The sequence below is a fragment of the Miscanthus floridulus genome, chromosome 14 (assembly GCF_019320115.1).
Source record: "Miscanthus floridulus cultivar M001 chromosome 14, ASM1932011v1, whole genome shotgun sequence".
Taxonomy (NCBI): Eukaryota; Viridiplantae; Streptophyta; class Magnoliopsida; order Poales; family Poaceae; genus Miscanthus; species Miscanthus floridulus.
Window position 1 is genome coordinate 89,584,640 of NC_089593.1, and position 26,403 is coordinate 89,611,042.

General features: G+C 49.0%; 3 protein-coding genes across 4 annotated transcripts; 1 reads left to right on the plus strand and 2 right to left on the minus strand.

Annotated features, from left to right (window-relative positions):
- Window positions 1-2,867: 2,867 nt before the first annotated feature.
- On the plus strand, window positions 2,868-9,058 carry LOC136502770 (malate dehydrogenase, glyoxysomal). The gene is made up of 9 exons (XM_066498022.1): window positions 2,868-3,153; window positions 4,176-4,391; window positions 6,344-6,658; window positions 6,747-6,836; window positions 6,959-7,042; window positions 7,570-7,605; window positions 7,689-7,778; window positions 7,898-7,992; window positions 8,582-9,058. Exons 1-9 carry the CDS (start codon window positions 3,055-3,057, stop codon window positions 8,652-8,654), a joined length of 1,098 nt encoding a protein of 365 aa, XP_066354119.1. The 5' UTR covers window positions 2,868-3,054; the 3' UTR covers window positions 8,655-9,058.
- A 4,107-nt stretch (window positions 9,059-13,165) lies between these two features.
- LOC136503955 (uncharacterized) lies at window positions 13,166-15,296 on the minus strand. Its single transcript, XM_066498867.1, has 4 exons — window positions 14,761-15,296; window positions 13,934-14,681; window positions 13,536-13,862; window positions 13,166-13,342 (listed from the first exon to the last, which is right to left on the minus strand). The coding sequence occupies exons 1-4, from the start codon at window positions 15,294-15,296 to the stop codon at window positions 13,166-13,168; spliced, it is 1,788 nt and encodes a 595-aa protein (XP_066354964.1).
- Window positions 15,297-22,689: 7,393 nt separating this feature from the next.
- Window positions 22,690-25,615, minus strand: LOC136502531 (CRM-domain containing factor CFM3, chloroplastic/mitochondrial-like). Of its 2 annotated transcripts, XM_066497801.1 has the most exons (7): window positions 25,531-25,571; window positions 25,277-25,325; window positions 24,635-24,927; window positions 24,366-24,425; window positions 24,170-24,259; window positions 23,285-23,389; window positions 22,690-22,879 (listed from the first exon to the last, which is right to left on the minus strand). In XM_066497801.1, exons 3-6 carry the CDS (start codon window positions 24,890-24,892, stop codon window positions 23,360-23,362), a joined length of 438 nt encoding a protein of 145 aa, XP_066353898.1. In that variant the 5' UTR covers window positions 24,893-24,927; window positions 25,277-25,325; window positions 25,531-25,571; the 3' UTR covers window positions 22,690-22,879; window positions 23,285-23,359. The 2 variants fall into 2 exon arrangements, with proteins under 2 accessions (XP_066353898.1, XP_066353897.1); XM_066497800.1 differs by lacking the exon at window positions 25,277-25,325 and having other exon boundaries at window positions 25,531-25,615.
- Window positions 25,616-26,403: the final 788 nt, after the last annotated feature.

The following is a 26,403-nucleotide window of genomic DNA, read 5'->3' on the forward strand; positions in this document are numbered from 1 at the left end:
TGCCGCGGCTGGGCGGCGTGGAGGGGCCCCTCGCAGCGCGGCCAGGCGAGTGCTGGGCGGCGCGGCTCGCGCGCTCGGGCAGCGCGGGCGGCAGGGCGGCCGTGCGACTACTGGGCGACGGAGGAGTGGCCAGGAGGGGCGTCTGGGCGGCGCGGCCGGCGGGGCAGCCGTGCGACGCGGAGGGGCGGCTGGGCGACGCACGGCTGGGCCGGCTGGCCTGGGCGTTGCCTAGGGTTTCCCTGGGCAGCCGCCTAGGGTTTGGCTGCGCAGCACGGCAGGGGCGCTCGGCAAGGGCGCTGCAAGTCGGCCGGCGGCCATGGAGCCAGAGGATGGCGTGTCCAGACCCACGGGTTGGTGTCTAGGTACAAATTTTCCTCCTCTGTGAATGTGTATTGGCCAATTGTGGATCGAATTAATCTCGTTCTTCAGGCAATTGCGCTAATTTGGTTTCAATTGCTCTGATTTGTAGGCAAAATCACATGAATTTGAATCTAGTAGTTAGGGTTCTGTCATTTTTTAGTTTGCCTGATGGGGGACCAAAAACATGGCGACAGGGTAGAATCTTGCCTACTCAAGTTGTTGACATGCATAGCTTCAATGTTCTGCAACTAGTTAATTTCATAGCTGAGCATTACCTGTGGGGTTCAAAATAGTATATAACTCTATGGCGTCCATTCGAGGGTATTGAGATTAAAACTGATGAGCAGTTGCTTGAGTGGTTTGATCTCAATAAAGACAAGGGATTGGTGCACATTAATGCCCAAATAAATGACTTGGCTGCATCTTGTGATGATTGCTCTGATCCTGAGTATATAACTCAAGTTGTTGACATGCATAGTGACTTGGCTGCATCTTCTGATTCTTGTGATGATTGCTTTGATCCTGAGTATATAACTCAAGTTGTTGACATGCATAGTGACTTGGCTGCATCTTCTGATTCTTGTGATGATTGCTCTGATCCTGAGTTTAATCCTGATGCATTGATGGGTTCTTGCAAGGATGTAGGCCTTACATTGCCATGGATGCCACACACTTGACTGGAAGGGGTAGGGGTCAGCTAGCAGCAGCTGTTGCAACTGCTAGTCAAAAGAGGAACCGCTCATCTTCTCAGAATGAGTCATCTTCACAAGCATCAATGTGAGTCATGCTGATTTTTTTCCTTTACTCTAGATTATTCAGTCAACTTGTTTACTGAACCATTTTTCTCCATTCATGTGAAGTGCAAATGCAAGTGGAAGTGCAAGTGGAAGGGGAAGGGGAAGGGGAAGAGGAAGGGGTAGAGGAAGAGGAAGAGGAAGTGCAAGTGCTGCAAGTGTAAGTGAAGCACCTGGAACTAAAGGAGCAGAAGTGGCTAGAACACAAGGAAGAGGAAGAGGAAGAGGAAGAGGAGGGAGGTTGGCTGCATTGTTAGGAATTGTGTGATTATGACAATGAACATGTAATATCTCACTATTAGCTACTGCTTTTGTTGGACTTGTATGTTGATGATGGATTGCTGGATGATGGATGTTTATGTTGGATGATGGTTGCTGCGCTTTTGCTACACATACTTGTGATGTGATATTATATATATTGGACCCCATATATATTTGTCTGTTATGTGCAATTATATGTAACAAGTTGTACAATGATGCTGCCATTTTTTTAAGAAAACAGGGGTAAAATCACAATAAACTCAGAAAAGTAAGGGTATTTTTGCAAGGGCAAAGTTGTCCTTGGCAAGCCCATTTAACCCCGTTAGCTGATGTTAACAGAGTAGGGGTAGACTGAGTGTTCGTTTTTACAAAGCGAGGGTAAAAATGCAACATGGCGAAAAACGAGGGTAAAATCACAATTGGGGTTCAAAGTAAGGGTAGAAACGCAATAGCCCCTATCTTTAATTTTAAGACTTATTGAGTTATTGTGCGTGCCAAATTATGTTCAAATTTTACAACTGTTACTGAATTGTACGAAAATTTTTGGACAACATACTCTGAGGTTAAATCTTGAATCCGCAACAGAATCTTAGATGAAACTATTTTATCATGAGACAGACTCTATGATTTTTAGTGGAATGACTCTATTTGTTAATTTTAATGATGATATAATGATACGGTGATCAATTAATAAATAACCAAACATATATATTTTTTAAAATGACAAAAAAGAGAAGTGCGCGCGATGATTCATCACCAATTCATTCACTTATTAGTATTTTCTCTCTAGTCCACCCGAAAAAAGCATGAAAAAAGAGGAGGCTTTTACCTGTGTGCCATTATAAAAATTGGTAATTACCCACAAGTCATTAAAAAAGTTGAGTTCTTACATGTGCTACTGCTCTAAACTCTTTTGTCATCCACGCCACTTCTGTCAGATTTGACTCTAACGGTGTCAAACTGCGGATGTAAAAAGTCAAAAATACCCTCAGGTCTAAATATGTAATTAATTTTTTAGCATCTTAAAGATCTCAAATGAAAAAACTCAAAACTAGAAATTTATAGATCTCGTCGAGATCTACAATATTTTTATAAAAACTATCTTCATTTGATTCTGTAAAAAAAATGATTTTTCTAAGACATTAATAATATCAAATCATATTTTTTTTTACAGAATCAAATGAAGATAATTTTTATATAAAAATTGTAGATATTGTCGAGATCTATAACTTTCTAGTTTTGAGTTTTTTTATTTAAGATCATTAAGATGTCCAAAAAAAATTAATTATATATTTAGAGCTGAAGGTATTTTGAATTTTTCACGTCCGCTTGACACCGTTAACTTTTATAATAACACACGTGTAACTCCCCATCTTCATCCTCATCGTCGTGATCCACGGCACCTCTGGGTTCGCACACCGTGCCCGGCCGCATTCCTGCCCATGCCCCCATCACAACGGTCTATCCTTTCCCTTGGAAACGTGCACGCATCGTCCGTCCCCATGTCGCCGAACTAGCAGAGTATCAAGCAACGACACCTACGACCTACCTCCCTGTCCTGCTCTGCTTCCTCCAACTCCAAGTCCAAGAAGCCTCCAACTCTTGTCTCTGCAACGCCAGGGCACAGCCGGAGGCAACCATGGATCAGCAGCAGCAGCAAGGGCCCGACGCGGCGGCGGCCAGGCGGATGGCCACGCTCGCCTCGCACCTGCGCCCGCACCCCGCCTCTCAACCTGAGGTCAGCAAGCGCTCTCCCCCCGCAACACCCCCCCCCCCCCCCCCCCCCCCCCCCCCCCCCCCACCCCCCCCCCCCCCTTTCCGGCTCGTCTGGTGGGCGCCGGCGGTTTGCTTGGATTCGCTTCGCCGCCGGCCGCCCTCCCGTCTCTCGACTCGAACATCTTAATTGTCCAGCTGCCGCTGTGAATTCGAGCCCCAAAGGTCAAGGGGGTCCTCCCCCGCAGCGCCGGCTCCCCCAAAGCTGGGACCTTGGCATCAAAGGCGGCTCCTTCGGTCCGGATGGGATGGGAGCCGTATTAACATTTTGACTTCCAGTGCCACCAGTCTTGGATCGTCGATCTGGTTGTGATGCCTACCAGTACCAACCGCCACTCTGTTTTTGTCTATGCCAAAGCTGAATTTTTTTTTTTTTGGAGAGTACAATGGTAGTAAATTTGCTGCTCAGGGTACTGATTCAAATTCAATTCTTGTTCCTCAATGTATCTACTGCTAAATGTTGACCGAACAGCACATATATTCACTGCATTGTGCAGGGTGGTAGCATTGCTCCCGCATTACTGAATTCCAGCTGGAAAGTAGTTCGTGCGCCCAAATGTGTGCAATTCTGAAAAATAGTGGAATCCGTTTGAGTCTCTCAGCAAGGAGTACCTAACAATTATAGGATTTATTCTTACTTTCTGATAGTTGAATGACGATGGCTACCTTGTAAACCACATGTGACATGGTTTTAACAGAACACCACCTGAATCCGGTGACGAACACAAAGCTTCCTCCTCATCCTTTTTGGAACCTTTTATATTGATTGCCAACGACCTGTCTAGGGATTTTAGAATTTTGTTCAAATTAGTCACTGATGATCATATCTGACATGCTAGCTACAAGTTTCTACATTTCTTCAGAATAAAATAGTCACACTACACTGATGATCACATCTGACATATGCTAGCTAAAAGTTTTCTACCTTCTTCAGAATAAAATACTTTTCATATCTGCTAATATTTCTCCTGTTGCTTTGTTTTGAAGGTGGAGGATGTTCCCCTCCTGAGGGGATCCAATTGCCGTGCAAAAGGTGCGGCGCCAGGCTTCAAAGTCACGATCTTGGGTGCGGCAGGTGGGATCGGGCAGCCACTCGCGCTATTGATGAAGATTAACCCTCTTGTTTCGGTGCTCCATCTATATGATGTCGTCAACGCACCTGGTGTCACAGCTGACATCAGCCACATGAACACTGGTGCTGTGGTATGCTCAACTTCATCTGAAATCACTTCATGGTATTTTCGAATGTTGATTCTGAAGAATTGAACTATAGATTACTGTTGCAGCTAGTGGATAGTAGACCTCTACTGCACTTGGTTCCCATCTGGACTCTTAGGTCATATCTAGAGGACATAAAGTGCTGCAACTTGCATCTGCAAACGTGTCTTAGCTACTGCCTACTGTACTTAAAGGCTCATTCTGAAGTACTAAATTTTGTCACTGGAATGCTTGGGAAAAAAAAATAGGAGTTCCCCTCTGAAATACAGTTACAAATTTTTTACCCAGATTTCTTCAGATAACCATTGAAGAATTCTTTTTTAATGTCTGACCACTCACTGATAATTGTGGACAAAGCTCAAAACAAAAACAACTTTGGCCTACTTGGTTACTTTCAGTTTTCCTATATAAGAGTTTGATTTTTGTTGGCTTCCGATTATGTGAGCTCCCTGGATACCCTTTTTTTTTTTAAAGATCCGGTTGCCCGGCGTTATATTAATAAGCAAGATATGGAGTTGCAATCTTACATGCGCGAGAGGCGCTATCTCATACAGCAGACCGCCGTATGAGATACCCGTATTCATCTATGCTAATTACTCATAGAATTTGGAGCAATCCTTAGGTAACTAAGTACCCCTCCCCCCGCTGAAACCCAATCTGAACACTCATCCTTAATCCTTGTGAACACAGCCTGTACTGCGCTCCTGTTACCATTGAAAACTCTAGCGTTTCTCTCCTTCCATATGTGCCATAGGGTCAGGATGGCTAATGAGTGTGCCGCATTGGTGCCCACGGCAGTCATCTCCATGAACCACTCCTCCATGTCGCTCTGCTCGGTCCAGGAGGAAGGCTGAAGGTTTTGCGCAGCTGCTCCACGTTGCAACGAGGCATCATACTCTGTTTGCATAAGGACATTCTATGAAAAGGTGAATGGCGGTCTCCAGGCTCCTTTCACATAGCGCGCAGAAGTAATTATTCTTCCATCCCCTTGGCTGTAGCCTGGCTGCTGTCCACACTCGGTCCTGTAGGAGCAGCCACAGGAAGAATTTGCAACGTGGTGTGGCCCAAGCCTTCCAGATAAGTTTTGGAAAGTTGGAGATGACTTGTCCACTGAACTGGATTGCGTATGCCGAGTTTGCAGAATATTCCCCGGAGCTTTCCAGTGTCCAGATGATCTGGTCCTCGTGTTCGTTTGGAAACTCCAGGTGTAGCGAATGAATGAGTTGCCACAATTCGAAAAAATCCTTTAGGATCCCTGCACTCAGGTTGTGTGCAATGTCGCTGATCCACTTACCACTGAGCACTGCTTCTCGCACCGATCTGTTCTTCTGTCTGCTATGTCGGCAAATCAGCGGGAAGAGGGATGCGGGTGACCGCACATCAATCCAGCTAGAGAACGAGAAGAAGGCTTTCCTTCCATCGTGGACTGTCACTCATGTGGCTGCAGTAAAGAGGGCGATGTCCGTCTCATCAACTGGGAGCTTCATTCCCACCCATGGTCTCTGTGTGTTGCTCCATGCTATCCATAGCCATCGCAATCGTAAAGCTCTACTAAACCTTTCAAGGTCCAAGTATGCCGAGGCCTCCGAATTGCACCGGTCTGGTTACCAAAGGCCAGCCGACTTTGCACTTTCCCCCTGTGATCTCGGCATCCCCCACCCAAAGGAAGCGCCTTCGTACCTTATCCAAGTCTTCGAGTAGTTGTTTTGGTGCCTTGATCGACGTCAGCTAGCTTATATATTGGGATAGCGCTTAGGACTGATCGCACCAGTTCCCTTCTTCCTGCTGGGTTTAGCAAACGGCACTGCCAGCCGGCCCCCTGGATACCCTTGACCACCCTGTTCTGTGTCATACAAACATAAAATTATTCATCTTGTTCACCATTATGTCTATTTTTTATCTTTTGGTGTAATTATGCTAACCTCCAAATTCTACAGGTGCGTGGCTTCTTGGGCCAGCCACAGTTGGAAAATGCTCTGACTGGAATGGATCTTGTCATAATTCCTGCTGGTGTCCCTCGGAAACCTGGGATGACAAGGGATGATTTGTTCAACATAAATGCTGGAATAGTCCGTACCCTGTGTGAAGGAATTGCAAAATGCTGCCCCAATGCAATTGTGAATGTGATCAGTAATCCTGTCAACTCTACCGTTCCAATTGCTGCTGAAGTTTTCAAGAAAGCTGGAACTTATGACCCTAAGCGTCTTTTGGGTGTGACCACTCTTGATGTAGTGAGAGCAAATACTTTTGTGGTATGTATATCGATAGGGTTTGCCATGATACGTTATACAATATTTTATTTCTTCATGGGCTCAAAATTCATTCATTTTCTGTTTACAGGGAGAGGTTCTTGGACTTGACCCCAGAGAGGTAAATGTTCCAGTTATCGGTGGGCATGCAGGACTTACGATACTACCACTCCTTTCGCAGGTCAGGAGTATTTTCAAACTTCAATTTCTACGAAATTCTGAACCATGTACACTTTGTATGATGGAAATAATAGAAAATCAGTGACACTTCATTTATTTTTTATGCTCTGTCTTTTTTAATAGGTGAATCCTTCCTGCTCATTCACCTCAGAAGAGGTTAAATACCTCACTTCTCGCATACAGAATGGTGGGACAGAAGTAGTCGAGGTATACTTTTCCTTACAGTCTACTAATACTCCTAAGTCCTATGCTGCATCTCTTATGCACGATGAGGGAAGAAAAGTCAGTTCCACAAATCCCTTTTACAGTTTCTCTGCTATGTATGTTGCTTCAGTTCTGCGTCCAATTACAGCACACTGATTTCATTTGTTTGGCTGAACTGAGCAGAAAAATAATCGGCATGCTTAATTTTGAGAATAAGAGTTAGATCACTAGTAAAACGTTTGTGCCAGTTCATGGACAATCACTATGTTAGATAAGAGACACACTAGGCACATATTTGCGTAATTGTTCCATCTTGATCCTGACAACAAGAGTCTATTACTATGTGCCTGTTTATGTGTAACAAAACCTTCCTATCACTTTCGTAGCAATATAAGATACCAGGTTTTGGTATTTGTTATTTACATATGTTTTGTTAAGTGAAGGTCTTGTGCTTGTTATTTTTTCTGAACTCTGGATTGCTCTGCTACATAAAAAAATTCATTTTTTTGCTTATTATTGGTATGTTTCAGGCTAAAGCTGGAGCAGGATCAGCAACTCTTTCAATGGTTGGTATCTTGTATGCACATCAATGTCCATAATGTGTAAGTTTCAAATGTTGATTCAGTTAACACTAATACTACCTTTGCAGGCCTATGCAGCTGCCAAATTTGCAGATGCTTGCCTGAGAGGATTGCGTGGTGATGCTGGGATAGTAGAGTGCTCTTATGTAGCTTCTCAGGTTTCTTTTCTTTCTTGTATACAGTTCAAAACCATCATTCCGGTTCTGCTTTGATTGACCTTTTTGTTGACCTAAATTATTGATTTGTGAATTCTGTTTTGCTTGTCTTGTGGTTGAAGGTCACAGAGTTGCCTTTCTTTGCATCCAAAGTGCGGTTAGGGCGATGTGGCATTGAGGAGATCCTACCACTTGGACCATTAAATGAGTTTGAGAGGTCTGTATTCCATACTCGAACTTGCAACTCAGGTTCTTGTTATGAATTGAAAGTTGCATGCTCTGCATGATTCAACACCCATGTCACACATGCTTTCTATTGAAGTATATCTTAGCAAATTTAGTTTGTTCTGCTTTTCGTCTAGAACAACAGGTTCATCTTGCCCACTCATGTCACCCGACATGATTTGGATCTGCCAGGTTGTAGTAGTTATTACTGATGACCTATTGGTCACAAATGTTTCATTTGCCAGAATACAGTTCACAGGAGAAATCATGAATGCGTCATGTATGAAGCCATACGTGTTCCTGCACAAACAACCCTGAAGGAACATAACTAGTGTGAAATTGTATGACTTTTTTGTTTGCATATAAATACATGGTCACATTATTCTTCACAGCCTGTTAGTACTGAGTTAGGCTGAGGATGAATCATCAAACACACAGGATGATAGGAGTGTGTATCGTTGAATGCCATTATTCCATACCATTTATATATTATGCCGTATCAATTGTTATTGATATCCTAGAGCTCTACTGACCTGCATCACTTCGTTTTCTTAACACATTCACACATCACTGTCATGCAGAGCTGGTCTGGAGAAGGCAAAGAAAGAGCTGGTCGAGAGTATCCAGAAGGGTGTCTCTTTCATCAACAAGTGAGGCCAGCCAACCCAACATAGAAATAGATGTGGCGTGTTTTGGCTTCCTGAAAAACTCTTATCTTGTTCTCTTTGCACAACTGTGTACATGGCACGAATAATCTACATAGGCGGCTGTACTAAAAAACGATAAATATGTGGTCGCCAAAAAAGGAAATAGAAAAGTCTGGTGATAAAAGTTGCTTCTGAACAAACGGGGTTCTGAAGTCTGAATGTTGCCCCGTTGTTCGGGATCAGATGTACTGTATGATATTAGATAATACATTTGCAGTCTCGATGCAGAGCAAGGTTGCATTGGAGCTGAGATGCCCATGGAACTGTGTAGAAATCACAACTGAGACTGTCCTTCACACTATGTTGTTTAGTAACATAAATCCATGACGTGATTTACGCATGATGAGTTAACTTGTACGGTCTTCAGTTATATTGTTCTCTATTATGTACTTTCTGAAATTTTGTTCTCTATTGTTGGGGAAGATGAGAAAGTTTGGCAGTGGTGGGGGTGTAGCATCCGGTTTTAAGGATAAAACCAGATTCACACCATATGTGAACCAAGGAAGTTAAATATCACATATAGCTACAAATAAGGGTAATCTCAAAAGACAATTGTCAGGTTCATAAACCCGGGGTCTCTCGGGGACCGGTCTCCACGCCAAGGCTCGACCTGAGAGTCTAAAAACAACAGGGCAAGGGGGCGGTCCAGCAACCGATCGGAAGGCCTGGCCCAAGAAGAGCAACGCCCGCTCGTTAGCTACTTCGGTCCACCTATCCGACCGGAGCGCTCGACTCGGGCTCCAGCTGCCTCCGGACGGCCTCTCCAATCGGAAGGCCTGCTCCGAGCTCTACTTCTGACTCCGACCACGCGTCTCTCCGACCGGGGCACGTAACAACCCTGCTCACCGCTCTTCTCCGACCGGCGCAACCAAAGCCGACTGGGGCTATCCGACCGGGGACGCCCGCTCGGAAGGAACCAGGGACGAACGGAGAAAGCAGCACGCGAGTCAAACCACGGTACATGGATCATACCCTGTACGTCTGTGGGAACAATGTTCCACAACCACCCTGACACAAACAGTATTGTAGGCGCCGACATTTATCCCTACAGTATTGTAGGCACCGGGATTCACCATACCCGGTAAACGTGGTGAGACTCCTCGCATGCCTCTGGGCAAACAGTATTTTGCAGGTACTGACGTCAAACCCTTCCTGAAGAAGACAAAGCAACCTCCCACGTGCACCTGGCATTCTACAGTGACATCAACAGTGTTGTGGACGCCTACCATTATCCACTCCTCGTCGGCGTGGGCAACAAGGCTTAAAAGCATCCGTACCCTCTCCCTCTCACCTGTAAAGCCATCCCCTTTATCTATAAAAGGGGATGCACTCCCTCCAACAGGAGGACGACTGAATCATCCAAGCTCAGTTCCTTTAGATTCATTAGTCCAATAGCTCACAACCACAGAACCGTCAGGTTCAGACCTCAAGCACACGCTTGGACACTTAGCTCATAGCGGAGTTCCCATCGCTCTCGGCCCTTTCGACCGGAGCCGACCGGGCCTCTGGTACCCCCCATCTTTCTCCTTCTCGTTTGTAACCCCACTGCAGACTTCGAGCACCTAGGCTCAGGAATAAAGTCACCAACCGACCCAAACTGGACGTAGGGCACGTTGCTTGAACCAGTATAAATCCTGTGTCATTGAGTGCTAGGTCACCTCCGATCACAACGTACAACAAAACTACAAATATTCACTAGTTGGTCACTTTCTGTACCGACAGTTGGCGCCGTTCGTGGGGAAGACGCTGTACGTTCAACACTTTTTGGTCATCGGATGGCCCATTTTTTTACCACCCCCGCCGTGGCGGGCTCGGGCGATACGATTCGCTTCGGCTCGCTGGAGTATCCCACACTCTCGCCTGCGGGGATGCGGGTTCCACCCGTTTTTGAGCCATCCTAGGCCTTCCTCTTCGGAAGCCTGGACTTCGTCGTCGACCGGTTCGGCATACTCCGCCTCCGCAAGGAGACCCGCGACCCGGCACCCATCGGAGAGACGTCCTCCATCGACTCCGGGACGTGCGACCTCAACGGCGCGGCATCTGCGCTTCATTCCGAGCAAACTCTCTGCTTAAACCCCACTGTGAGTAATATACATGCCGTTCTTTACTTACTACATTCTATCTTCCGCCACACACCCGGAGGGCTGCTGTTGTCCCCGTCGCGGCCACCGTACGACCGGTTCCCCTACGACCTCGTGTCTCCCGTGGACGCGTACGCTCGGGGGCTCCGAAAGATTATGGCGCCGCCTCCTCTCACGTTTGAGTTCATGGGGATGGCGAGCTACGGTCCCACCTGTTTCCTCGACATCATGAACGACAACGTCGGGAGTGACACTCCAGCATCGGCGATGTGGCGCCCAGCCACCGTTCGTCCTGGGAGTGCGCCATGACGGATGCTCCGGAACAGCCGCCAGGGGCAACGGAGTCCTCACGGACGCATGCCCCTTCGGGCCCTCATACGGAGGCCCCCGAGCTCACACGTGAGCACGAGGAGGATCTACGACGACAGTGGTCGCATTAGCCACCGACCGCACCAGCGCGCTTGGCGCACCACACTGCGCCCCGTGCGCATAGACCGGCGAACGGCGCTCGGGGTCGTGCCCGTCAGGTCCAGCGCGCGGCCTATCTGAGCCGAACGACCCTCGCGAATAGGCGATCCACCGAAACCTCTAGGGCACTGGTGGAGAGGGCCGCCGTTCAGCAAGCGGAGTGCTCCGTATCGTGACGCCGACTCACGACCTCGCTCCCCGTCCGGGTAACAGGGACGCAGCAGATGGGGCACTACACCCTGTCACCGCAACAGCCACTGAGCGCAGCACACGAGGCCGCAACGGCACCTCGTCTTAACCTGACGACCGCTCCGCACCAACCGCCTATCTACGCGCGGCTCGGACCGAACCAAGGCACATGCAGCGGCGACCGGAGTCCCAGCACTGACGGCCTAGGACCACCAACCTTTGCCCAACACCCCCAGCAAGCGTCATTCTCACCGCGCTTCAATGGAGGCCACGGCAAAGGTAAGGCCAAGTGCCAGGATCAAGACGAGGGCCCCTCCACGCAGAGGGGAAAAAAGAACAGAAAGGATCACCGCCGACCGGCCAACTCCGCGTTGGCCACCACGGCGGATTACGCAGGCACTCAGCCCCAGCAAGACCCTCTGGGCCACTTTCACGAGCTCATGGAGAGCCTGTGCACCAACCACAACTATCCTGTCAACCATCTCTACAAGGACTGCCAGCTCCTCAAGTGCCTGATGAGGTAGACTAGCAGGCCAAGGAAAGAAAAAGGCGAAGAGGCAGCAAACGAAGAAAGAGGCGTAGCGGGCAAGGATCCAGACGACTGAAGGATGAAGTGATCCGATCGGATGCCTACTGACTGAAGGACAACAACGATGACGCTCTCTCCAAGCACCCTGGAACAGATGTCGTTTTTTCTTTCCCTAAAGTTTCAGCCTTACCATTATTTACTTAGCGTACGCTCCTGTAAGAGCACCCTGACCCGAACACTTTTTGGCTCGGGGCGCTTGGGGGCTCCACTAGGGGGCTCTACTACCCCCTCTATTTTGTTTTTACTTTGAGTACTCTTTTACTTTCATATGGAGAAAACTCCTTCCTACCCGAACAGAAGGGCAGTTCGTTCTCTTGATTTGCCTTACGTAGCTTTGCTTTAAAACATTCCGACTGATCGCACCCGCCTTTTCCTACGGTTACGAGCAGCCGAGCCTCGCGGGCCATGCCCCGGGCTCACAAGGTTGTAGCCTATGGGACAAACGGGTAGGTACAAGAAAGAAAGAAATAAAAAATAAAATTATGCTAAGGGAAAACTAAGGAATGAAAGGGAAAGCTTCCCCGAACGGAGCAACTCCATCACAAAATCAAAAACTGATTGTAGTCATTAAAACACACACGAACGTTTTACACAGGGGCTCCCCCATGAACTTAAACTTTTTACGTTTACTAACTACTTATATTCTGCAAGCTATTCAACCGACCCGGTGGCATCTGCTGGCGGCGCAACCGACGAAGGCGCAGGCTGCTCACTCCCTGGCGGCACGACGTTTGGCTCGGTCAAGGCCGAGGCGACATTCCCCCCCCAAACCAGGCTCTAGGCTACCCGCAGGCTCGGAAGCGTCCTCTCCACACATGCTTCGGGCCATGTCTTCACGGCGAACGCCCATCACCCACTCGGCGGAAACTTGCTCTGACACCGACTGCGCATGCGGCAGCAAGCTCTCCCCGATTGATTGGATGTCCTCCATGCTCAGACCTTCAGCATACCCACTGCAGATAGCGGTGAAGTCTAGGTTCGGGTGGTGCATCGCCACCGAGGTCAGCACCCCCGACGCTCCGTAGAACAGCCCGCTCCTGACATGGTCCCGGACCGCATCCGGAACCTCCGCCAGCTGGACCACGGCGCGCCGGTACTTGGCGCCGACCCGAAGACTTTCGAGACGACGAGCTAGGCAGCGTTGCAGATCTGGTCAAGATCCCCTTCGAGGGCACGTCGCTCTTCATGGGACTTGGCTAGCTCCTTGACATTCTGGCTGAAGCTCGCCTTGGTCGCCTCTAGGTCTCGCTCCAGCGCCTTCACCTTTTCACCCAGCTCTGGAAGAAGGGCGACAAGCTCAGAAACAGGCTAAGGGAAAAATCAACACCACGAGAAAACAAAAAAGGTACGCACCGATTCGAGAGGCCTCAAGGGTGGAGAGATCCTCTGCCTGCCGAGCCACCTGCTTGCGCAGCCGGGCACTCGCGTCCTCCGTCCCCATCACCTGGCCTTAGAGCACGAGCACCTCCTGATCTGCCTCTGACCGGGCCCTCTGCTCTACCTCTAGGGCCTTCTGTGCCGACTCCAGGGTGGCCCGCTCCGGCTCAAGGGCCGCCAAGGCCTCTTGAAGCGCGGCCTCGGTGTTCGCCAGGGACGCTCGCAGCCCCGCCTCAGTCTCCTCCTGGCAGACCTTCGCCGCCTCGAGCCCTTGCTTGGCAGCAGTCGCCCGCTCCGCCGCACGCTGCCCCTTTGCCCGCGCCGTGGCCGCCTTGGCCGTCCGGACCTGGGACTTGCGGCAAGCGGACTCCACCCGACGCTCAAGCTCGGCCATCCGGGCGTGTTCCGTCCGGAGGAAGTAAGACTTGCAGGATGACATCTTCCTTATTTCCTGTGAAAACAAGCATGCTAAAAACAACCGATGAAAGATTCAAAGGGCAAGGACAAGTACCAGAAACTCACCTCCGCGGCGAGCTGTAGGTTGACCTCAACCAACTGCCGAGTGAACTGAGCCTGCTTCCGGGCGCTCTCGAGCTTTGCGGACAGCTTGGTGAGCTCGGACACCGCGACGTGCCCTTGCCACCCAAAGATATCCCAGAGCTGACACTCCCGGGAATCCCGAAGGGCGAAGCACGCCTTCGATGGGTCCTCAGGGCAGGGCCACTCTAGGTCACCCTCCGGCAAACCACCGGAGGGCCCAGCCTCCGACCGAACCACCGCCAGCTCCCGCGGTGACACCACCAGCTCCTGCGGCGACATTGGCGGCCCCATCGCGATATCCGCCTCATCGTCAGACGGGATCTCCACCACCTCATTCGCATGAGACGCCACTAGGTGTCCCAATTCTATTCCGGCCGCCCTTCCCTCCGGCGCCTTCAGCTCCGACGGCAAGGACAAGCCGTGCATCCCTCCACCCGACGAGATAGGGAGCTCGCCCTCCCTCGTCTCTTCCACCGCGACCGGCGGAGGAGGGGCCGCGAGAGTTACCCCCGATGTAACCCCCACCAATGGCACCAGGATCACCACCAACACCGACGCCGCTGCTACCGCCTTATCAGCAACCGCCCCGGGGGGCACCACCCCCGGGAGGGAAGGCTTTGCCGCTGCCACCCTACTGCCCCCTTCGCTCGCCGCGACACGCTGCAGGGTGGGCCTCCATGTCTCCTGCATGGGGGTCGGGGCGATGCTCAACCCCGGCATCCCCCGGCCGCTGACGGAAATTACAGGTGAGTCACACTCCAAAAAGACTCGGCCAGCAAAGGACCGAAGGTCAACAAAGGGAAACATACCGGGAGGTGAGCGGCACGACTCTGAAGGCAGGCTCCGACGACAATGGACCTACGGGACGAGGACCACTCCCAGGCTGTGACCCACGCCCCCTCACTTTAGACGGGGGCAGAGTCATCCCGACCGGCTCCTGCCCGGCCTGCGGGTCACTATGACCTCCGGCTTGGGACTCCCTGACCGGAGCAGTGGGTGGAGCGTCCTCCGACTGCAAGTCACGTGTTGTTCGGGCGCTAGTCTGCCCCTCAGACCGACCGGACTGCTCGACCGCACCCACGGCAAGAAGGGCCTCCTCTGGCTGCGAGTCAGCCGTTGGCACCGGTCCCATCACCGCAGGAGCGCCAATCCGCCCCTCGGGCCGCCCGTCTTGCTCAGCCGCATCCGCCATAGGCGACGACGGGATCGGCGGCACCACCGAAGGGCATGGTGACTGCGTCCGCTTCGCCGCCCATCCACCAACGACGTCTGCACTCGCCGCATGCTTCCTCGATGCAGGAACCTCCGCACGCCACGCGGCCTCCTGCTCCTCACCGACGGACATCGCCGCAGGGCCATGATGCTCCGCCGAGGTCACAACGACCTCCTAACTCTCCTCATCAGCGAAGACCATGTCATCCACATTCGTAGGATCGTCCGATGCGAGTTCCAACTCGACGTCGCTCCTACGTTCCCCGGCCCTCACGCGCCGGGCGACGTCCTTCTTCTTCTCTTCCTTTCGCGAAACCTCCTTGTTTCTTTTCTTCTTCCGGGCGTCCGCCGCCTCCTTCTGGGCAGCCTACCAGGCCCGGCCCTCCGGGCCCTTAGGAAGGTGCGGCCGAGGCTTGTACCTCCCAAGCCCCTACGGAACGAATGAACCAAAATCAAAGAAATGGGAAAAAAGCAGAGAAAAAGCACGAACAAAATAAGGATACGATCATACCAGTGTGGGCACGATCGAGGCATTGAACGGTATGGGTTTTCCCACGACCGTCTCTCCGGGCCTCAGCTACAGCACTTGGCCAAGTCGACTCCAGACCTTGTCGTCTGGCAGATCCTACGACGACGTACGGTCTAGGTCCGACCGGCCACCGTACATCCACATCGACCGCGTCCTCTCCGCCAACTGCGCAACCCAGCGGCGGAAGAGGGTGTGGAAAACCCACACCCCATCGAGGCCGCCCCTTACGAGCTTCCGTAGCTCCTCCTCGATGACCTCCACCTTGTGCCTCTCCGTGCGGGCGCAATCCCATGGCTAACTTTTCTGTTTCACCAGCCTCCCGCCGGTGAACGCGGGAAACGGCGCCTCCGCCGGATTCCTAATATAAAACCACTCCCCGTGCCATCCCCGGTTGGAGTCACATGGGGTGTACGCGGGATATGAGCCTCCCGCACTCGGCTTCCTCTGTAGGGCAAAACCTCCCACCAGTGCGGTCTCGGCCGAACTCCAGTCCGTCATAGCTCTCCCGGAGAAGAAAAGCCAAAAGAGATCCACGTGCGGCTCTATCCCGAGGAAAGCCTCGTAGACGATGATGAAACCAGTGATGTGCGGCACCCCCATCGGATTGAGGTGCTGCAGCTCCAAACCCCACTCGTTAAGGAGCCCGCGCAGGAACCAGTACGCGAGGTATCCTAATCTGCTCTCATGGAAGGTAAGGAAAGAAACCACCTCGTCGGGATGAGGTTTTGGGAACTCCTCCCCTCCAGGGACCCTCCAGTGCGCCACCTCCTGCGACGGCAAGAACCCCTTCTTGACGAAGGCCTCTAGCACCAAATTCCTCACGTTGGACGACCTCCAGTCCGACATTTTTCTCTCTAGATCACAAAAGGATCGGTGAGTTTCTCCTCTCCTCCCTCGCTCTCTCTCCTTTCTTTCCTAGAAACCACCACGGCTCTCAGGAACGCTCACGGCAAGAAGGAGAAAGGAAGGCGGTGGCAGAGGAGGAACAAGCAAAAGAACGGGACGAAAACCCTCTCGCTTCTCCTACTTAAGGAAAAGGAAACATCAGTTAGGGAAGGACGCGCCGATCAGGGAAGGCAGAACGGCGGAGCGAGAAAACCTCTCTCTTTTCCATTTAATGTAGATAAGACGCGCCCTGACTGATGAGACGTGCTCTGCTCAACAGAACGGCTCCTGATCAGACGGGACATGGCCTGGCCATGGCCCACCACTACCGCACGATCAACCACTACCGCACGATAGGCACAAGAACCGAAGTGCCACCACACGTAGACGGCTCCCCGCTTCCCCAGGCCAAGCCCAGGAAAAACCAAAACAAAATCTCCGCCAGGAGAGACCATCGGACCCCCCTGAGTCGATAGAATTACCCAGGACAGACACCAAGCGATAGGTAAGGAGCAAAGGGACGCCTCATGCAGGCCATGCTGACTCTGTCTCAAATGACGAGCACGGGTCCCGGTCGGACATTTCTGACTAGAGCTCTCTGAACCCCATCACTCCAGTCGTCAAGGTAAACACTATCAAAACCCCCTCTATTTCATTATAAATCATTTCATACCTCCATACGCACATTTCATTCCATACGCCTATACCCCTCGGACGGTTAGGGCATGAACCGCCCGGGGGCTTAGGAACTAAGCATCGCACATGCAGCGAAATGCATCACAATGCTTCGTGTTGCATCACGAAGTGGCGGTTTGCCTCATTCGACATGAGCAACCAACAGAGCCAGGGGAGAAAACCGTAGATGAGCACCATGCGGCCCTAGCCCGGTCCGGCAGACCGGGTCATCTCAACCTTCTCGTTCGATCCTGAACCTCTCGCCAGGCCCACAGAATCTCCATCGAAGGGGAGGCCGTTAGGCCACCCGGGTCGATCTCCGGAATGACCTAGGCATCTGTCGGGTTGCAGGTAAAGGAGTAGTGGAATGTCACAAGAGGGCTATGCCAACCCTGTCACGAACGACGGACCCGGATTCTGCTCGATCACACTCGTTAGCAAACTCACCGAGCTAGTCTTCGAGCCCAAGCGATCGGGACAAGCAATGAAACTCAGCCCCTCCGGTTGTGAGGAATCAAGGATGGGGTAACGCACACAACTCACATCAACCCCCACGAAGGCCTAATAGGGCTTGAGGGCTCAAGACAAACGCTAAGGACAGCGACCTCGAACTCGCCAGATCCACGACTCCGACTCGCCCGGTCCCACGGCGTGCACCGACGCCAGGATCCACGAGCATCGCCTCGTTCAATCTTTAACCAACTAACTATGCTTCAGCTTCAAACGGCTTCACTTCCAACTGCGCTCCAATAAACCTGGGACCGCGACTCTAAACTCGCATAACGGCTTTACTTCCGACTGCGCTCCAATAAACCTGGGACCGCGACTCCGAACTCACGTAATGGCTTCACTTCTGACTGCGCTCCAATAAACCTGGGACCGTGACTCTGAACTCACGTAACGGCTTCACTAACTAAACTAATTTTCGATCCACGGCGCACCGACGCCTGGGTCCGCTCATGACACCACCTCGATCGATCCCACGGCGCGCATCGATGCCAAAGATCAGTGAGCTCTGTTGCATCCGAACCAAGCTATCTCCATCTGTGGCGCGCACTGACGCCAGGGTTTGTCCTGAACTAACCTTCTCACCCGATTCACGGTGCGCACCGACGCCGGGATCAGTAAGTTCTGTCTCGATCCAATCCCCGCGCCTAAACATCTCGGCTGCACAACGACGCCTTAGTTAGACAAAAATCCATCTTAGACTAGAAAACATGCACACACGCCCGCTAAAGACAACACCCCCCAGACGGTTTTGCCCAAACCGCCCGGGGGCTCGGGGGCTGCACCCATGGGTGCGCTCGCGTGCACCCGTCGAACAACAGAAAAATCTCCCCCGCTGACAACGCAGAAAAACCCCCTAGCCGGTTCTGCCCGAACCGCTCGGGGGCTACACCCATGAGTGCACTCGCGCGCACCCGCCGACAAGACAAAAATCCCCCGACGATTCTGCCCGAATCGCCCAGGGGCTCGGGGGCTCCTGTCGGGTTCATAAACCCGGGGTCCCTTGGGGACCAACCTCCACGCCAAGGCTCGACCCAAGAGTCTAAAAACAATAGGGCAAGGGGGCGGTCCAGCAACCGACCGGAAGGCCTGGCCCAAGAAGAGCAACGCCCGCTCGTCAGCTACTTCGGCCCACCTATCTGACCGGAGCGCTCGATTCGGGCTCCAGCCTCCTCTAGACGACCTCTCCAATCGGAAGGCCTGCTTCGAGCCCTACTTCCGACTCTGACCCCGCGTCTCTCCGACCGGGGCATGTAACAACCCTGCTCACCGCTCTTCTCCGACCGGCGCAACCAAAGCCGACTGGGGCCATCCGACCGGGGACGCCCGCTCGGAAGGAACTAGGGACGAACGAAGAAAGCAGCACGTGAGTCAAACCACGGTACAGGGACCATACACTGTACGCCTGTAGGAACAGTGTTCTACAACCACCCTGACACAAATAGTATTGTAGGCGCCTACATTTATCCCTACAGTATTGTAGGCGTCAGGATTCACCATACCCAGTAAACGTGGTGAGACTCCTCGCATGCCTCTGGGCAAACAGTATTTTGTAGGTACCGACGTCAAACCCTTCCTGAAGAAGACAAAGCAACCTCCCACGTGCACCTAACATTCTACAGTGACATCAATAGTGTTGTGGGCACCTACCATTTTCCACTCCTCGTCGGCGTGGGCAACAAGGCTTAAAAGCATCCGTACCCTCTCTCTCTCACCTGTAAAGCCATCCCCTTCATCTATAAAAGGGGATGCACTCCCTCCAACAGGAGGACGACCAAATCATCCAAGCTCAGTTCCTTTAGATTCATTAGTCCAATAGCTCACAACCACAGAACCGCCAGGTTCGGACCTCAAGCACACGCTTGAACACTTAGCTCATAGCGGAGTTCCCGTCGCTCTCGGACCTTCCGACCGGAGCCGACCGGGCCTCTGGTATCCCCCATCTTTCTCCTTCTCGTTTGTAACCCCACTGCAGACTTCGAGCACCTAGGCTCAGGAATAAAGTCACCGACCGACCCAAACTGGACGTAGGGCACGTTGCCTGAACCAGTATAAATCCTATGTCATTGAGTGCTAGGCCACCTCCGATCACAACGTACAGCAAAACTACAAATATTCACTAGTTAGTCACTTTCTGTACTGACAACAATGCTCAATATATAACGCACTAGTATAAAGGATATAACCTTAGACAGCAAACAGCGGAAAGATAACTCCGATCTTCGGGTGAAGACTTCAATTCCACAGGGACAACTGACTGGTTGATCACAAGCTTAATTCCTTCAAACTCTAGCAATCTGGTACCCATTCAGGATTTTTCCAAAGATTTAAAAAGTAAAGCAAGCGTAAGTACATGTCGTACTCAACAAATATAACATGGGGTTCATGAGGCTCAAAAGGCTGATACTGGTTTAACTGTGATTAGCTTTTAGCGAGTCATAATTTTAAGCAATATGTTTATCACAAGCCCATGTAAACACATGATCAGGTAAACATGAATAATGAATAGCATAAACAATAATAATTATTGAGTATCTTTATCATTAGTATCATTAGTGTTCATATCATTAACCATTATTGATCATCTATTCCGTAAGGGTTCTAAGGCCGCTCGTGGCCGTGAGCATGACAGATATACCAGTTTTACACTCTACAGAGGTTGTACACTTTCACTGTGAGTCGTGATTTACCCTTTCGCCCGAGTTAGCTAGCCTCTTAACCCACAACCTAGGAAGGTCGGCAGGGTTCACTATGAAGCCTTTCAAAGGTTCATCTAACAACTTAGGGCCGCTAAGGATTCCCCATCAACCAGTAAGATCCCTCCCTCAAGGTGCGACTAAGGAAACCAAAGTGCACTCCCTTGGCAGGCCGAGATCAAACCAATCGGAGCCCCTCTTGCGCTATAAAGGTAACCACTAACAAGCTAGAAAAGGTCCTCATACTTGACTAAAGCCAGAGCCATGTAGCCCTCACAGTTGTACTGTAAGTCTCGGATGATCACTTACAGATAAGTCATTAGAGAGAGAAATCTAGAGCACCATAAAAACAACTCAATGCTCTAGCCCCCTTGTTCCATGTTGCTAAAAAGCATCTTTTAGTGTTTATTGCATAATCCATTAATCAAGTTACAAAATCATGGCTTTAGTTTGAGCACTAGCATCATACTGCCCAATGTAGATTACGCAATTACGAATCTAACGCAACTTGAACGGGTCAAATCGGAGTTAAAACAGAGAAGTTATGGCCTAGTGACAAAATTGTAAATAGATGAAAGCGTATTTTGGATCTAACTGAAATAATTATGTTTTCAAAATAATAAAACGTACTTTGAGTCTACTAGAAAGAAACTACGCTTTCAGAATAGGAAAACGTATTCTAGAAGTGCGCCATGGACCGCGGGTTCTATTACGCGAAACTGCAGGGGCTCTTTAGTAAAATTACCGGCCGAATTGGTATCGGCCGATCTGAGCCGTTGGATCGAATCTGGACGGCCTGGATTAGATCAAGGAGAGAGGTGAGAGAGAGACGCCGGCGGCGGCTTCAGGCGGCGGCGCCATGGCCGGGTATGGTGAGACCTTGCCGAAGTTCGTCAATCCGACGACTCCGGGCATCATTGGCCACGGGGTTTGCACGGGAGGAGAGAGCGGATGAAGGCGAACTCACCTAGGGGATTTTTGATGGTAGAGAACAGACGGGGACGGAGCGAGGTGACGCAGGGCTCGGCGGCAGCTAGGGTTGCGGCGGCGGCGCTGCGTGCTAAAATAGAGGCGCGGCTGTGAGCCAGGGTTGGGACGAGGGCGGCACGGCACCTGCTGCTCGGTATTTAAGGGGCGAAGCAGCTTGGAGCGTACGGTAACGACATGGAGGAGGGGTGGCAGCGGACTCCGGCGGCGGTAGAGTCCGACTTGATGTCGACTCAAGGTGGAAGACGCCACCGACGTGTGGGTCCGGCACGTCAGCGACACAGGGATGAGGCCCGACTGTCAGCCAGAGAGGAAGGGAGGGTGGCGACTGCGCGAGTGGGTTGCGGCCGGCAGGAGCGGTGGAGAGCTGGGCCGCGGAGACGAGCTGGGCCTGTGGCGCGTGCGGGCCGGCGGTGAGAGAGACGCAAGCGCGCTGGCCCGAGGGAAGAGAAAAGTTGGAGCGGGCCGCACGGGAGAGGGAGCAGGCCATGGGGAAGGAGAGGGGGATGGGGAGCTGAGCCGGCTGGCCTACGGGCCAGAAGGGGAGGAGGAAAGTTTTCCTTTTTTTAATTTTCAAAACCAAATTCAAACCAGATTCAAATTCTTTTGAAATTTTGATCAAACCCAATCACCATAAAATAAATATGCAGCAGCATGTATGCACAAATATGTTGCTACCTTATGATAAATTTTAAATTAATAAATTTTTTTATTTTCCTATGTTTTCATGAGCACAAAAATTCCAAATTAAATCATTTATAGCTCTATTTCCAAAAATTCAAATTCACTACACCAGAACACCAAATTTAGCGATGGACGATCTGACGCTAAAAGCGGCTACAGCGACAGACAGTCTAACGCTAAAAAGTTATAGCGACAGACTTCTGCAGACGCTGTAAGTCCTGTCACTAAATATCTTTAGCGTCAGATAGGACTTTTAGCGTCAGACAGTCCGTTGCTCTGAATTTTTTTAGCGACAGATAGTCTGTTGCTACTCTTTAGCGATAGATAGCCTGCCAGTACTCTATAGCGACAGACAATTTGAAGTTACAAATATTTTTAGCGACAGATGGTTTAACGAGATCATTTAAATGCATTTAAAAGAATAAAAGGCCATTTGGTTGCAAATTAATACAAAAGTAACATCATTGTGCATATTTCTCATACAAATAGATTCATGTGCACATTTCTCATACAAATAGATTCATTTATGACGAGTCCAAACATTCACAGAGGAACTAAAGAAGATACACTACAACAAAGTGACTTCTGATGAATGACTCATGGCTCGGACCAAGCAGTATGCTATCGTCAGAAAAAAAACATTTATCTACACTGGAAGAGAACTTGTTAGATCACTGTGGTCAGCCTTCAGACCAACTCGGACCGCTCAGCAAGTAACAAGGCCTCAAGTTCTTCTCTCCGTTTCTCCAGCTCCTGAAACACCATACAGATCGAGGAAAAGCGGAAAGATGAGCTGGCAGTGATGGTGTACACAACAAAAATTATACCTGTACCATAATCTTATAGTGTATCTACTTTTCTAAGGATAAAAGAGCAGTTTTTTTCTAACTAGCACTGAAAACATAAATCAAGAAGGTAGTATGCCTAACAGTTTCCAACAGAGATGATAATACAGTTGGACCAGACTTGTCTTTTTCCTTTGTTGATCAGTTATGATAATAAGAACTTCAACAGAAAACCAAGCGGTAACAAGATTAAACTGCCAGCCATGAAATACCCCAAGTTCAACCAGTAATTTGCAATGCAATATCCTGCCTAACTTGGCTAGCAGTAGAAAAGTGCGATCAGCGAAGAAAACATATGTTAATAAAGAATTACCTGCAGATTTCTTACAGCTAGGAGTAAGACTCCCAAAACTTGGTTTAGCCAATTCCTCAGGTTTAGGATAATGAACTAAGGAGACTCGCCGTGAAATCTTCCCCACTGTATTCCATTTGTTTGTCAGTGTGAAAAATATTTGCATAAAAAAGAGCATACAACATGAATAACAGGTTAGAAAAGCCAAAATAGTGCCTCTAACACAAGAAGGTGATGGGTATTTTCCTCTAGTATTGCCAAAACCATTATAAGCAGAGTATGTTTATCTTTAGCTCTGTTTTCTTTATGGGCTTCATTAGAAAAAATATTAAACATAATAATTATATTTACTACAGATGTCACACACCAACTTAAGAAAGAGAATATTGATTTAGACTAATTTCCATGTTTTACATGATCAAATGATAGCAGTGGTAGATCCAGAATTCAAAAACAGTGGGCCCAAGTTAGTTGATTTTAAGTCAATTAATGCAAGAATTACACAATTAACATATATATAAATTGTAGGTTTTATGAAGGAGGTTAAATGTATTTTGGCAAAACATGTGGGGCCAGGTGGCCCCACAGGTTATACATAGATCTGCCACTGCATAGCTTCCATGGCAGTTGTTTTCATGATCGGGTCGAACTATATGCCATGTGGAATAGCACTGATTCATCAGAATTACAACAATAAAGGCTGACATATTGAGATAATAATCTTTCAAAGATGGGAATCATGTCCTGCTTCTCCTCTTCCTATTTCAGTATGTTCCTTAAAGATCAAAACCACCCAAACTAGTGCACTACCATGGTAACACAGCGGGAAAAAAATATTTCCAAAACTCAATATGACTCTACATATAATATTTTTTTATTGTGGCCGTGATAGTTCATCGTGCTCACCTCCATGTCTTCCTCGTCGCTCGAATACGCGGCATCCAGTTTGGCGTACAGCTCCTCGTCTCCTTGGTCCTTCACGTCTTCCATCTGGACCTGAAAATAATCAATATATATACAAATAATGGCATCATATAAGTATTTTTGTATTGATATGATAACATTTCACTCAAGAAAAAAATTGGTTGGCTACTGCATGCACCAGTTCCGCTTTAAGCTGCTCCACCTTTCTGTTTAGCTTTGCAAAGTGCCGACTCAGGGCCTGTCACAAAATTAAATTGTAAGAACATTTTAAGTTTAGGAAAAAGAAGGATGAAGACGAACGAAGGTTTGTCATTAGGAGAAAAAAATGTATGCCCGATAAATGACCATGATTAAAACAGAACATGGGATAATCTGTTCCCTTGTTTTGGAACACCCAACATATGTGCGCTGAACTTTGAGTAAACCGCCACAAAATCGAAACAGTACCTGATGTCTCTGAAGCTCAATGGATCTGGCCAAAGCCTTCTGCTTTGACAAGAGATTTCTAGGTCTGAGCGTAGAAGGGCGCCGGTAGTTCTTCCCTTGGAACACAACAATGGCGTAGCCTTTGGAGACTTTGTCAACTGAAACTAGAATTCCCCCACTCTCGGCTTCAAGTGATAGTGCTATCCTCTTCACTTCTGCAAAAGACTTTGCTTTCACTAGTATCTTCACCAGCTCCCTGTACTTCCAGTGCAAGTGCATGTTCTCAATTGTGCCATCAAAAACTCCTCTTCTGCCTGCAAGTGGTCAAAAATGAAGAAAAACAGAAAGAAAGAAAGAAACTGATACAAGAATCATTTAAGGACACTAGATCTCATGTCAGTATATAATTGGTCAGGTTATTAAAACAAAGAGGTGCAGTAATGCTTCCAAAAAAAATTAAGGAATTGCAAGGAATGCAAATAGTTTGTCAATCAATCACTACAAAATCAGAAGAATCCAATATTCCAATGACCCTGAGAAAGGTAATATAGATTACTCCCTCCATTCGTTTCTAACTGATATTTTAGGAATGCAGAAGTCTGCATTTTAGTAGGTGCTACAACTGTTTTATATTTGACCTACATCTTCATAGAACGTGCATACCTCAATGTGTGCAACATCTATGCGACTCAGTATCTTTGCTCATCAGCAACTAAGAATAAAAAAATGAAGGGTTGAAGAGACAGGCAATCTGAGACAGCAACAGACTAAAAATGTAACAGGACATATGTGTCCTCAGGTGACTGTTTCCCAGTAACTGTGCAAAAATCCAACACCAAAAGAAAAACACACACACAAAGGAATTACTGAGGAGTAGAAATGCCTTCATCCTTAGACCAAGTTTCCGAAACATGAACCTCTCTTCATCCGTTATTGTTTCAGGTCTGGAATCTTCAGTTGGCCTGAGGGCTGTCTCAACCTTTCCTAGTACCCTTTCAGCTTTCTCCATCTTTTTCTGTGCCTGTACATAAATAAAGTGAAATTGGTTGGATTCAAATCATATAACTAGCATCTTCCAATGATACAATGCGTACAAGAATTTAGCCACACAAGCTTAGATGCAACATGACCCTATATTACTTATGACAAACAACAAAGCCTCTTAGTGCCAAGACAGTTGGGGTAGCCTAGATTTAAAACCCAACAAGAGCCACCAACAAGAGCACCTCTGCAAGTTCTGAGGACAGGAAATCCTTCCCTCTGTAGAAGACTATAAATTCATTGTTCCTTGAAAGCATTTAGTAAGACTAAGAACTAAAATACAAACTTCAAGCTGCACAAAATGGATGAATATGACAGTTGCAAAAGAAAATCTAGAAGGACTTCAAATTTGTAATGTGCTGATGCTAGTGATAAATTAAAATTTCTAACTAGGATATAAATATTTACATATGCTACCCAAATTGTATAAATCTAACAAGAGACTTTCTGTACTTACTTTAATATCTTCAGCCATCCTCTCGCTGGTGGTAAGCTGTACTCCTCTCTTCAAAGCAACTTTAGCAATAGAACTTTTCTCCCATAACTTTACCATAGCATTAGCTAATCCTTGGAGTTAGTTGGTATTTCATCATACTAGGTTTTGTTTCTGACCCTGAAGGTAGGAAGACAGTTGCATCTGGTTTCTGAGCTGCAAAGCTCACAAGCTCATAAGATTTCCCTGGCAAAATAAGTGCATTAGCAGCAGCTGATACTTCTCTGTGAAAAAAATTCAATAGTTATTTGACACA

Bases quoted from the DNA above. Each gene is read 5' to 3' on its own strand.
- LOC136502770 (XM_066498022.1), top strand. From the start codon at position 3,055: ATGGATCAGCAGCAGCAGCAAGGGCCCGACGCGGCGGCGGCCAGGCGG. The intron at 6,837-6,958 runs GTCAGGAGTATT...CTTTTTTAATAG, and splicing joins TACTACCACTCCTTTCGCAG to GTGAATCCTTCCTGCTCATT. The intron at 7,993-8,581 runs GTCTGTATTCCA...ACTGTCATGCAG, and splicing joins CCATTAAATGAGTTTGAGAG to AGCTGGTCTGGAGAAGGCAA.
- LOC136503955 (XM_066498867.1), bottom strand. From the start codon at position 15,296: ATGTCCGTCGGTGAGGAGCAGGAGGCCGCGTGGCGTGCGGAGGTTCCT. The intron at 13,863-13,933 runs GTGAGTTTCTGG...TTGTTTTCACAG, and splicing joins ACCTACAGCTCGCCGCGGAG to GAAATAAGGAAGATGTCATC. The intron at 13,343-13,535 runs GTAGAGCAGAGG...TTTTTCCCTTAG, and splicing joins CGGCACAGAAGGCCCTAGAG to CCTGTTTCTGAGCTTGTCGC.
- LOC136502531 (XM_066497800.1), bottom strand. The intron at 24,426-24,634 runs GTACTGTTTCGA...ATTTTGTGACAG, and splicing joins TTGAGCTTCAGAGACATCAG to GCCCTGAGTCGGCACTTTGC. The intron at 24,260-24,365 runs GTGCATGCAGTA...GATTATTTTCAG, and splicing joins AGCAGCTTAAAGCGGAACTG to GTCCAGATGGAAGACGTGAA.